The 14,336-nt window shown below is 36.1% G+C and overlaps 1 protein-coding gene across 1 annotated transcript; it reads right to left on the reverse strand.

Annotated features, from left to right (window-relative positions):
• Nucleotides 1-13,054: 13,054 nt before the first annotated feature.
• LOC107006135 lies at nt 13,055-14,061 on the reverse strand. The gene is made up of 2 exons (XM_015204765.1): nt 13,772-14,061; nt 13,055-13,727 (listed from the first exon to the last, which is right to left on the reverse strand). The coding sequence occupies exons 1-2, from the start codon at nt 14,059-14,061 to the stop codon at nt 13,055-13,057; spliced, it is 963 nt and encodes a 320-aa protein (XP_015060251.1).
• Nucleotides 14,062-14,336: the final 275 nt, after the last annotated feature.

A 14,336-nucleotide genomic window follows, 5' to 3' on the forward strand; every position in this document is an offset into this window, starting at 1 on the left:
AATAACAAAAAACTAAATGAAATTAATCCCTTCTTGATCCAAATGATTTGATCTTAAAATAAACCTTTCTTTTTCACCCCAACTGATCTTTTCTGGGAACAATGTGTTGACCCTGGTCCCTCCTTGGACATGTGAACCTCAGCTTATGCCAAAAACATAGGTTGAGGATGGCTAATGCAGAAAAAAACCTTGTCGTGGCCCTGACCCAACTTCAGATATTGTGTACCTTGACTCATGGCAAAGCCATGATTTGAGGGTGGCTATTATGAGGAATGCTCCGGAAAATGGGGTTGAAAGACCAAAGAGAGAGAAAGAAAAAAACATAAGTGACTCAAGAAAAGTTAAAAGAAAATTGGAAAAGAAAATATTTGAAAATGTGAAAATACAAGCAAGAAAAGAAAAGAGTCAATTAAACAAAAGAAGAAAGAAGGGAGAATAACAAGGTGAAAGAATACAAGAATATTAAGAAATAGGGCAGAAATGATGAAAAGGTAGGATGCTTAGCCGTTATGTCAAGGAGGGAAATAAGTCACTAAAATACATCCAAATGTACCCTACCTGACCCAGGGCGTAAGTTACAATCTAAGAAAGTCCTATAGTGATCCTAAGAATCTATTATGGTAAACTTTAAGTAGTGAAAATAAGGGCAAGCCTATGGCAACAAGTATAAATGAATTGTGAAGTTGTTCTGAGAGAGAGTGTTGAAAAAAAATAATCCTTATACTCAAACTGAAATCATTGTGTGAAAATTGAGGATGTTGTTTTGAAGTGAGGACACTAGTTGCAATACCAAAAAATTGGTACCTTGGTGAGAGATCAAAGAGGATAGGTGTCGGTGTGTGGTAAGTCTGTGTCATGGCCTGATCCACATGAGCGAGCCTAATAGTGATAGCATGCATAAACTTAATGAAAATAATCGGGATTGATAGCCAGATGATTGCGAAAGATAAAATAAGGATACTCTTGTACAAAGATTTTGTGGTAAGTCATAGTGTGTTGCTTGAGCACAAACAACGAATTTATGTTGACGGTGTTGATGCACCGTGGCTTCACGGTACTTTCAATACTTTTTCCTTAAGTATCGTGTGTATATAAATCCTTTTTGTATTAGTTTTAATGTAATTTTCTTTTTATTTGCAGGAAATATGTGCAGAATGAAAACGCAGAAGAATTGTCCTGAAACGGCAAATGTGACTACCTACAGAGCCATCACGGTCCATCGACCCCTCGACGGTCTGCAGGTGGCCACTGTTTTATGAAGGAAAGGTTGTTGAAAGAAGATAGGAGAATTCTGACTAAGTGTGGGGCTACGGAGGCTCTCGACTGACTGTCCTGCACAAACATCATCGTTAACAGAAAGTAGCTCCAATACCCAACTTGAAAATATTCTTAGCGTTGAGAAACAGAAGCCATCGATGGACTGTCGTTCTCTCAACGGACCGTCATCCTTGTATGTCGATGTAACAGTGAGTTGGAGAAGAAAGCAACTGAAAAAGAAGCTAAGTGTGGAACAACGGGGGCCTCGACGGTCCGTCGGTTCGGTCATCGACTCAGACGCATTTTTGGGAAGATTTTCCTTAAAAAGATTTCCCTCTTTTGTTAGGACTTTATTATTATAAATACTGGTAAAAACCTCATTTTTGAGGTTAGACTCTTGGGTATTTTTCAAATTTTATTGTTCTAGTTGTGAACTTGTGATTTGGGAAATTACTCCATTTTCGCGAAATCGTTTATTGCAAGCTTATTGATTAATTCAAGTAATTTTCTAGGTTTTCTTCAATCTCATCAAAGTAGGTGCATGAATCTTATCAAACTAATATTAATTGTGTGATTATTAACATGGGTAACTAAATCCATAGCTAGGGTTGTGGGAACCATGGGTAATTAACAAGGTAAAAACTAGCAAAAATAATAATCCTAGAATAGTGTCTTACATGTATTGATAATTCTTTCATTTAGAAGTCTTTTTAACGAGTGCACGCATTTGAACTCTTCTTGTTGCTACTTTCCGGACCAAGGAAGTATATAATAAGAAAAGAATTATCAACGTAGATTTAGTATATACTATCTAATAGGCTAGTATCGAATGGTGCGAAGTAACAACTAAGGCATATATCGATTAAGATGCTCAATATGAGGTAAAGGTAAAGTTTAGTAAAGCATACACACGTAGTCGGACCAAGGTGCGGAGTGAAATATCCTAGTTGCCGGACCATGGAATTAGGGATACATAACTTACCACTTTGCATGCAAGATACTAGGAAAGGATTGTTATGCGAATTACCGCGTTATGAACCTGTGGGGAACACTTAAACCCTAGTTGATCTCACTACTTGATAAAAATTAAATCTTTAAATCTGTCAGTTATTTATTTAGAAATAGGTAATTACATTTATTTCTTAAAAACCCCCTGTTTGTTACTTATTTTCGGAAAGGACTTGACTAAATAAAAGTAATAATAGGTTAAAGTTAAGTCTAAATAATTTTCTTCGTGGGATCTATCCCAACCTCATAGTTGGGTTCTTTACTTGATACGACCGCTTATACTTCTTTTTGAGAAGTAAATTTGAATGTATCAATGTTTCAAAGGAAAAGGCTCGTTTCTATGCACTCCGGGCAAGATGATCAAAGCCAGATGAGAATGATGATGATGATGAGGGTAAGTCCTTGTTCTTCTTTCTAGAGATATGAGTTCCTTCTAAGAGGGGGAGTATGGTTAGAAGATGGGAAAGAATGATATAGAAGCGTGTTGTATGTGCATGGTGTTTAGGAATTTTTTTGAAATTGAATTTTATTAGATTCTTGCATTTTGTATTTTATGAAGCTATGATTATGTTGTAATATGTGTTTACATGGTGTTACTTTGCATATTAGCATGGCTATATCATGAATCGACTAAAAGATGGATTTTTGGGGGAAATGACCTAAATTAGTATAATGTTTTTCCCTGCTCACTGTAAAATTTTGGAAATTTGACTAATTAATTATTTGGTCAAGAATTGTTGTAATGTGGTTAGAACTGATGTATATAATCATGATATTGAATATAAAATGAGTTTTTACTATTTGGAATGAAGCATGTGAATTTGTAGCATAATGAGTTATAGAATTGTCTTCTAGTTTCTTGTTGTGTTGTGAATCTCTTGAATATGTGGAATTGATGTTTTATTCTTGATTATGTTTTACATGGTATGTCATGATATTCTAGTTAAATATCTAATCTTGGAAATGTTCGGAGAGTGGCAAGTGTCATTCGAGTACAAATGTTCTCCAAGTGGGGGAGATTGTAAGATCCCGAAATGACTTAGGTGAATTATAGCCTAAAATATTGGTCTTGATGTTATAAGGTCCTAAATATTCTAATATACGGTATTGAGGCAGTGTCTAGGAGTTTAGGTGCATTGGAACTCAAACATCAAGGGACGAATAAGACGTTCGACGGCTAAGTCACCTATGTGCCTATTATGTGGTCTTATGTGTTTGTGTGATTCATGAGGTTCTAAGGTTCTTAAATGAGTTATTATATCATATATATTCAGTGTGTCAAGTTTCATGGAGTTTGGAGGTCAAACGTCCATGACATTCGAAAGATATGCCTTGAAATGACATTGTGTGTCTAAGCATGTTTCGTTGAGATTTAAGTGTTTGTTTTGGTTGAAATTCATGTGAGAGGTGATAAAATTGTATAATATAATGTTTGGGATGGAAACATCCGGGAAAACATCCCCAAGGACCATCCAAGGGTCCTTGAGGAAGGACCCAGAAAGTTGTGCCAAGACTGTCCAAGTCAGCCCCAAACAACGGAGGCAATCGACGGCTCATGGGACAATTGATGTCCCGTCGATGGGTGTCGTTTGTGGAGAATTGGTCTTGGGAGGGAAGAGACCTATGATGAGTCTCTTAACTCAACGATGGAAGGACAGGATGGTCTGTTTGTGGACAAACGGTCCGTCGACTGCCCAAACGTCGATGAAGTCTATGTTGCTGCGCAGGCCACTGTTAAGTGAGGGGTGAAAGTGTAATTTCACCCCACTTCTAAATAGTAGTATTGGAGGTTCCTTAAGTTTATTTTTGGTATTTTAAGTGTGTATATAAGTGTTTAAAACTTCGAATATTTCATTCTTCCAAATCAAAACCTCAAAATCCCTTAGAAATTCCTTAAGACTCCATTGAAGTACAAAGTCACGGAAGAGTTTGGTGTGACAAATTGAGTGGAGATTCTTCATCAAAGTTAATAATTATCTTCATCAAGGTATGGTCCTTGAAACTCTTTTCATAAAGGAGCCCAACTCTCAAGAAGTTTTCTAAAGTTTTCAAGTTGAATTATCCAAATCTCATGATTCTACCATGGGTTCTTGCATTAATGATTTCTAAACATTAGATAATTATTTAATGGATATTGTATTGATGATTTTAACCTAAATTACCTATGAACCCATGAATTGGAAGAACCCTAGATTTTGACAATGTTATGGGTTACTTGATATTGACTTAATGATTATGAATTCTAGTGTAGATTTCTATGGGTTATCTAATGATGTAAGAATTGTGTTAAATTGATATATAAGTTGTATTAGATTGATGAATCTTTGTTGAATTGACCTAGTTTCATTGATTATCATAGTTTCTATATTGAATTATTGTTCATGGCCATTGGTAAGGACCTTATAGTATTGAATTGGATGATTTAGCATCGAATTGAGGTGCTGAGGATGTTTTGGTGGTAAGCTGCCCTGTTTCCTTTATTATGATGTCAATTAGACTTCAATTATATTTTGATTGGTATATTCCACTTATGGTGGCGGTGTTATGTGCTTTACTTGCATTTGATGTGGTCTTGTCATCATTACTTTATGTATTATGATGATCATGGCCTTGTCGGAAAACTACTTGAAGTAATGTGGCTATTTGTATAGTTGATTATGTGATGTATGATCATATCTACCTATATTCTAGTCATGTGAAAGTTTCAGGTATATTAGGAGATCATGTTAGACTATGACTATGTGCTTATATGTGTAGTCTTAGAGTTTATGCATGATTGTTCCTAATTGACAATATGAGTCTACAATGATTATATTGATGATGTTTTAGTAATGTATAGGGTGACATAAAGATGATAAGGGTCATCCTAAGTGCTTTAACGAATGATATGCTATATGTGATAAGGTAAAAGAATATTCTGTCTTGTTTGGTAGACTTGTGTCCCTTACTTGATATATGTATGACTGTTATGAGATTATGATATGCCTTGACTAGGTAGGCTTAGTGCACCCTTTTCATGTATGAATGAGAGATATGTTAGACCTTAGAGGATGTTAAGAAGGTCGTGTATGTGGTAAAGGTTATGTTATAAATGTTGAAGTTGAGAGCCGTAATGCTATCCTTCATGTAAAAGAATGGTGGACTTAAGGTTAATTAGATGGAACAACATCATATTAATCCTTAGGAAAGTCATAATGAGCTACCTTAGTCTCCATTGAAAGGTAGTCCTAGTGGACCACTTTGGTAGGGTATATGTTATTGTGTTATGAACTAGATAAGGAACCTCTTCATGTGATCCTTTAATGTCAATAACTCTATGAGAACCAAGGCTAGAACCGAGTTATTATGTTAAGGGAAGTGACTTTACTTGAGAATGATACTAGAGTACAATGTACATCTACTTGAAAATGAGACTAGAGTGCATAAAATCCCTTCATATTCCTTAACCATGTGCCTACATGGGATGTTTTCCAGTTCTACCCTTGGCAAGTAGAACACCGTCATTGGAGTAGGTTAAAACTCCGGATTCCAGGCCTAGCTATCATGGTCTATTTCAGTTATTGCCTATTCTCATCTTATGGAATACCTATTAGCTTTTAAGAAGTTATATGAAGTTTAGGTGGTGGTATGAGACGCTAGCTAGACATTGCACAATAGGCTTTGAAGGTGTTATTGGGAGTTCCTAGGTCTTGTCCAAGACCGCTGCTTGAATGTCGTTTACGTAATGTATGAGTCTCAATGAACTAATGAGCTAATTACCTATGTGATGAAGTATGTAAATCGAATAAATACTTATCTAGAGTAGTTAAGGGTTGTCTAGTTAAGATGTGAAGGGGGCATAGGAATGGTCACTTCATATCTTACCTAGATGAGTCTTAAGAATGACTCTAGTTAGGGATGATGTTGATTATGTGGACATGATCCAAATTTAGGAAGTATTAAGGATTATTTAGGTATTCTTGAAGAGTTCAATCATGGAATTTATCTTCTTGATCTACTTAAGTAAGTCTTTGATAGCCTTTGATGAGGAAATGTCATATTATCTATGTGTTGATACTTTGATGTCTTGTAAATTTGTATGTGACTTATTATAAGTTTTCTTGAGGGTTATTTAGGTATCCTTAGGGAGGTTGTATGGGTGGTATATCTATGTGTTTCTTAAGTGGGTCTTAGGATAGCTTTTGGTGAGAAGACTACATATTAAGAAGTGTTAAGAAGGAAGGAGAAGCACTTTACTGTAACAGTGAATTAGTGAAAGTAGCTTACTGTAATGTGAGCTCGAAAATGTGAATAATTGTCTAAATGTTATCTTATGTATTTCTAAGTTGTTAAATGTTTTTATTATGATTATAATATGATTTTTTAAAAATGAAAAAATGCATATTTCTAATAAATGACCTTTTCCATGATTTTTATGCATTATGCCATACTTAGTACATGTGGTTGTACTAACTCCATGCTTTTATCTATCTCTATAGTTGTTGGTAGGTGAGGAGCATTTGGGAAGGAAGACTTACCCGGGCCGTAGGTCAGTCAACGGCTAAGGCCCCCTCCGTGCTGCACATTCGTCATTTTTGTCAGAGACTTGCCAAAATGACCCCTTCATGAAAATGGCTAGGTGACCATTGGCGGTGGCTACTCTCTTAATACAACTTTTAGGGACAATGCAAGGGTCCTCCTCAAGGACCCTTTGGTTGGTTCTTGGGGTTTCGTACCCGTACGTTTCGACCCTAAACCAAATTTAATATGTGTTATAGACCTTTTCACCAAATTTCATCAATTTCTAACTCTTAAAAACCCGTCAATAGGCTAAGGCACACTAACACCTTTTGCACTAATCTCCGGACGTCGTGGATGTTGCTTGACGTTTTGACTCTAAATATTCCTAAATGACTTTTATACATTATTATTGACATTAAAACAGTGTTACAACCCTTAGACACTCATGTGAGGCTCTAGATTAGGCTTTCTACGTTCGAAATATTACAAAATGCATCAAGTAACAATACCCAATCTATAGGCAAAACCATTTCCCATTGGCCTTATATAAACTCATGTCCCGGAATCATTTCCCATCGACTTTGTATTAAATTACTAGACAAAAACCTCTCCCATCGACTTTACATAAGTAGACAAAATCTTTTCCATTGACTTCATAAATATGTGCTAGAAATGATCTTGACATCACGACTGTTTTATTAGCTTACTGGAAAATTTATTTTATAAGTTTTTCGACTTCTTAGAGTCGCCACTAAATTTTTTTTAAAATAAAAATTTAGAGAACCATGTTTTCAAAAGACTTAAACAGAAAAATCGTTTTGAAAGAATTAAAAGGGTTCAGGAATTCTTATTAATGTCTTAGGAAGGTTTTGACAGCACCTAAGACGTCCACTTACTTGCGGTTATCCGACAACTAATTTGGTTTGGCTAAAATGATCTTACTTAAACTTATAAAAATCGCTTAGAGTTCATTCAAAAATTGAAGTATTAATTACTTGAGTAGTTTTATTATTTGCAAAGTTATTCTTTTTTAGAAATTATTTGGAATTAATTTTAAGTCGATAAAACATTTATGGCGTTTGCGGGGTTCGGATTCTTTAACTCTAAAACTAACAGCAACTAATAAACAAGTAATTTAAGCAGATAAGGAGAGTGATAGAGAGAGATTGGGTCCAAACTCGAGTTTTCTGTACGCCTAGACCGGTATTTGGACCCACTTTCTTTTTGGGTTTTTGACCCATTTCCACCTGTCCCAAACTAATTACACAAAAATAGTAAATGCGGTAAAGAAATACAACAAGGTCTTAGACCCAAAAATACAAACTTTATGAATAGAACTTTGGACTCCTTATAGCCCATAACTTCAACTCCTTGGATTTCTGGATCTTCTAACTTCGGGACCTATTCATCAATTTGATGGCTTCTTAGACTCGATAGGAGAGAGTTGAGCCTTTACAGCTCTCTCAAAAAGCAGATGAATATGAGAGTTCATAATGAACCCAAATAGATTTTACATGCAAAAGAAAGAGAAATGAGTTAATAGGCAATCTGACCAACACAAACACTGGAAAAATATACTTGCTTACTTGAATACACATTTGAACGCGTGAATTTGCAAAATGACATGCAATATTATTAAAAGGACATAAAAAGGGAAAATGAATAGCAGGAAATTTTATATGCATACGTTAAAAAAAGGAGAAAAGCATAATGGACACCTCAGAATATCAACCAGTAATCTGAAGAAAACTTCCCTATCGTTCAACAGAAGTTGTGACCAACAGTAATAAACTTAATGATGGTATGCTATTTTATACAACCCTTCACCAGAATGACAAGATTAAAACGAGTTCCAAATATTATAGTTAATCCAAGACACCAGAGTGAAGTAAACACATATACAAGCAAAACATAACAAAATCGAAACTGATGTCGAGTGGCCAAACTAACTGAAACAGCGAACAGAACATACAAAATAGATCTAAGAATAAAGATGAAAATCATAAACACTAAAAAAACATAATCCGTGTACTACAAGTACACATTATGTACGACTTACAAAAAAATATGTATTTTCTTTTCTTATTATCAAAAGGTGCAGACACAACACAAACGGGAGATAGGCGTCAACTGAAAGCATAATTCAAACAAACTTAAAGAGTAAACGACAAGCAGAGCAAAAATCGAGGCAGGCAAAATAGAAACAGACAAGTTCCTATATCATGCGGATCCAACTCACAAATATGCATACTTTCGACTGAAAGAAAACAAAGTCAAATAATTTGATCGAGTGCCAAATCATCTTGAAAACAAAACAACTTGTATATAAACTTCATAAAGATTGACATGATGAGAAAGAATTAGACTTGACATATTATTCTTTTCATTCAACTAGGGTTGGAAGTGAAACGATATGATTTTTCTTAAATCTAAGATTAATATAACTGTGAGCCTAAGCACTATAATGCTATGAAAGCTAAAATAATAGAAGCAAACAAAAACCAGCCTCTCATCATCCACATACATATTCAAATCATTCCGAACCAACCACCAAAGGAAATAGATGGATCAAGTTTATCAACAGCCAATAGCAACAAAAAAAGAAAACTGGATCAGATATAAGCATATTAATACAAGGGAGAGAGTGAATAAAATAAAAAAATTATACTATTGACTTGAAACAAACATGAATTCAGAACGCCTCTTAAATCATGCTCGCACAGAAGAGGAACTAAACGAACGGAACGAGCGAAATGACCACGACCTCAAAATGGTACAGGAAGAATAATAATAAAAAACGCTAGACATTCCTTATAGAAATAATGCGGCATAACTTAGAAGCTAAGATGAAGATATTAACGTCATATCAAACACTCCATGGAAGCTCAACTTTGAATCCACAAAGGACTACACATTCACCCGATATGCTAACTCAAAACAAACGAAGTGAGTTACGAATTAATTACCTTACAGCGAGAAGTTGGCTGGGGTAAGGCGAGCGAAGGCAACCTTAAAACCACCAACTCGAGCCTCGAACGAATCTTGACGGAAGAGATATGAACAAAGGGAAGATCGGATGTTCAAGCAAAACTAGAACAAGCTTTACTTTGAATGTCTTCCTGATTTTAGCCAATACTTAATCAGTGTTCTCCTCAAATTTTCTATACTGAAACGAAACGTTGACTCAAAAAGAAACCCTTCCCTTTCGTTTCTCCCCTGTATCTTTTTCTTAACTAAAATTGCTTAATCCAAAAATTTCCTCTTTGATTTTTTTTGTAATAATCCCCCAAAAAACCTCTCCCTCTGATGAAATGGAAACAATTATATATAGGAAGGTATTAAGGTTTAGAAAGAGAGAAAAAGGGGAGGGGGAAGGTAGAGACGGAATTCCAAATCTAATCTCAAATTCAAAACTTTTTCCCAAGAACAAAGGAGCAAGCTGTTATGTATTGGAAATCAGACCACCGAATCCCACAATATCTGAATTTGAGAGTGACACGGAGGGCTAGGATCATCCCATCGTCCTTTGGAGGCTACGCGTCTTCTTCTACAAGCATGCAAGGACGAGAGTCGCAGGCTCCTCTGCTGCAAAGATGCTCCTCGCTACTTTCCGTTTATCCACTCTCGCGTGAGGGAGACCAAAGAGCGTACGTAGTTCACGCGCCTGTCCTTTTCCATTCCCGCTGTTGGGAATATTGATCTGTCATTTTGCGCTACTGCGTTCTTTTAGATGATGAGGCAAAGGGGTGGATCAGGTACTGACCTGTTGGATTGATGGGTGGATTTGGGTATTTGGGTCTGGGTCAAAATAGATTGTTAAGAGTTGGCTGTTTAATTTGGATGAAGGTTAGAATTAAAGCAAAGGGGAGAATGAAAAAAAAAGGGATTGGGCTGGGGAAAATGGAAAAAATGTGAAGCTGACAAGTTAAATTAGGGATATTGGGTATTGTTGGAAATGGGTTGGGTGGCTGAGGAGAATTGGTTATTAAAATGGAAGTGAGATACTACACTGATTTTGGGTAAGTGTTTGAAAAAGAGCTTTGGGACGGTGGGCTGTTGGATGCAAACAAAAAGGGCCAACATTACCATAAGGAATTGTTTGGAGTATTTGCCTTAACGAGATGAAATAACCTAAATTAATTTAAACGAGCTTCTCAAACTTGATGAAGTAAAACAATTGGTTCGAATTAAATAACTTCAATAACTAAAAATTATTCTAGACCACATTAACAAAATAATCACTAAAATCAACGTCTTTTGAGACAATTTTGAGTATTCAAAGATATACTAATTACATACAAAATTATATAAGGCACATTTATTATAAAAAAATTATAAGATGACTAAAATTACCTCAAAACAGACTTGCAAAATATTTTGAATTTTATAAAACTATTTATTATAAGCTGTTTGAGAAAAAAGAGCTCATTAATTAATTATTTTTTTTGGGGAGGGGGGGGTCAAATTGGGTGTCAACAACTGTCCCTCATTTTACTCAGATTGATGCAAGAAATTTGAGGAGAATAAAATTGACCAACCTGATTTTGACCGACCACATATTCATCTAAGGAAAGGATTTGGTATGGACTGGGAATATAGCCGAACCCTAGAAACAGGCTTTCTACATATCTCAGACTATATGAGAAGTTAGGGCACTTGTAGTTCGGTACGTTTGACTCGCCATGCATGATCTCCCGCTATGAATAAATATTGACTCGCAATGCATGATCTTTTGCGATGCATGAATATTGAATCGCGATGCATGGTCTTCCGCGATGCATGAATATTGACTCGCGATGCATGATCTCCCAAGATGCATGATCTCCCGCAATGCATGAATATCGACTCGCGATGTCATCCATTGTACCGAATGAATATAGTGCTTCAATCGAGCAACATAGTTATCTTCTAGGTGCCTTCTGGATAATGATATGGTCTCAATTGAAAATAAAATAAACTGATCCTCCAGATAGTGTATTGTCTTGATCGACAATAAAATAAATGACCCCTCTGGTAGTGTATTATCTTGATCGACAATAAAATAAATGACCCCCTCGAGTAGTGTATTTCCTTGACGACAATACAATAAACGACTCCTCCGGGTAGTAATAATATCATGTCTGATAATATGATACAGATTATTTCCTTTGCAGAAACCGTAAACTCTTTCCTGAGATTTTTGCTTGATTCATCTTTGAATCTAGATGTATGTTCCTTAGATTTCGTGTTGTTGAGAATCGAAATAACGGAACGCTCCTAAGTCTTCGATATGTGCAATATAAAATGATTCCTGCATCCATAAAAAATCATCGATTTTGGGGAAGATATTTCTACCCCCTTGACTTCCCATATTCGTCAATGAGAGAAATTTGATGATTTCTGAGCAATACTATAAATCTGCATCCACAGAAAAATCATTAGTTTTAAAATGGATTGATCTGTGTTGATTCTTCATATGTCTTCTCCTTGTCCTGCTACCTCCGGTTGATCTTCCTGATCTCCCGGCTCTTGATAGATAAAACAAACTATTTTATGCCAAAACAAATGAAACATAAAAGGAAAGTCTTTAAGAAAATAAATTTTTGAGAAGTAGTATTTTGAGAAAAGTCACTGCCAAGTGTCATGTCACGTCAGGTTTAGCGAACTTCTTTGAGCCTGGTTCTTGGAGGTATATCTGATTATTTGATGGGGAGTTTTCAGAATCACTCTAGATTGTCGATAAACCTTTGATGAAATTTTGAGGTCGTCCTCAAAATTTCTGTCCCAGCTAATTGTATTGGTTTATCCTTGACTGTTGGTGAGCAAATCACGGAATTTTGAGATCCTCTCAAAAACTCTGTCCCGGAAAATCTTAAAGCATCTTTAGTCTTCGTTTATTGAGGAAAAAATTTCATCTCGATAATTTTTGAGTCCCTCTCAAAAATTCTGTCCTAGTTTCAATTGTAAAGAAAAATAGAAATGTTACGGGAGATATGACCGAAGCTTCGTGGCGCCTACGTATCCTGTTGAGACAGGAATCAGGTCAAACATAGTTTTCCCTTAAGGTTAACAATAATATGAAATTTTACAAAGAAACTAAATGAGACCGACATAGGCCGCCTACGTATCTCCTTCTTGAGAATTCAGGTCTAACGTAGTTCAAAGACAAAGAAATATTAAAGGGGATAAAAGGAGTGACCGAAGCCAACATCGGCCGCCTACGTATCTCATTCTTGAGAATTCAGGTCAGACGTAGTTCATTACAAAAGGGATATAACTCTAAACGAAACAATTACAAGCAGATAAACAATTACAAGGAAATAACATAAATGCAAAACCGAAGCTTCACATGTAGTATCTTTTGACAACATCCTGAGTTGATTGGTTTCGGCCATGCGGTGCCATCCATCCTCGACAGGACCAAAGCACCTCCAGACAATACTTTGCGAACCATGTAAGTACCTTGCCAATTTGGTGCGTATTTTCCTTTGTACTCGTCTTGATGATGAAAAATTATCTTAAGTACCAACTGAACGATTTCAAAAATTCTGGCTCTAACTCTCTTATGGAAAGCTCGAATCATTCTCTGTCGATACAGTTGACCATGAAAAATGACAACCATTCTCTTCTCATCAATAAAAGTTAGTTGATTGATCCGTTTGCTGACCCATTCAGCATTACTTAACTCAGCTTCTTGGATAATTCTCAAAGATGGTATTTCAACTTTAGTATATATGACTTCTTCTGTTCCATATACTTGCAAGTAAGGAGTGGCCCCAACCGATGTTCTGACAGTCGTGTGGTACCCTAACAAAGCATATGTTAACATCTCATGCCAACCTCGATGATTGTCGATCATTTTCCTCAAAATCTTCTTAATGTTATTATTGGCGGCCTCTAAATCTCCATTCATTTGAGGACGATAAGTGTTTGAGTTTCGATGAGTAATCTTAAATTGCTCACATATCTCTCTCATCAAGTGACTGTTGAGATTTGCACCATTATCAATAATGATGGATTCTGGCACTCCAAATCTTCAATCAGATTTTTGCGAACAAAATTAGCCACAACTTTCTTGGTTACCGACTTGTAAGAAGCTGCTTTCACCCAATTGGTGAAATAATCAATTACAACGAAAATAAATCTGTGACCATTAAAAGCGGGTGGCTCTATTGGACCGATGACGTCCATACCCCAAGCATCAAATGGACAAGGTGAACTCATAGCATTAAGTTCGTGAGGCGGCACTCGGATCAAATCATCGTGCCATTTACATTTATGAAGTTTCTGCACAAACTTGCAACAGTCATTCTCCATAGTCATCTAGAAATAACTGGCTCGCAAGATCTTCCTTGCCAAAGTGAATCCATTGTTATGGGTGCCGCATACTCCAGCATGTATTTGTTCAATAACTTCACGACTTCAACAACATCGATGCATCTGAGGATACCTAAATATGGAGTCCTCCTATACCGAATTTCTCCACGTAGAAAGAAATTGAGAGCCATACGACGTATCGACTTCTTCTGGTTGGATGTAGCATCTTCAGGATAAATCCCGGACTCCAAATACTTCTTTATATGGAAATACCA

The sequence above is a fragment of the Solanum pennellii genome, chromosome 12, assembly GCF_001406875.1.
Source record: "Solanum pennellii chromosome 12, SPENNV200".
Classification (NCBI taxonomy): Eukaryota; Viridiplantae; Streptophyta; class Magnoliopsida; order Solanales; family Solanaceae; genus Solanum; species Solanum pennellii.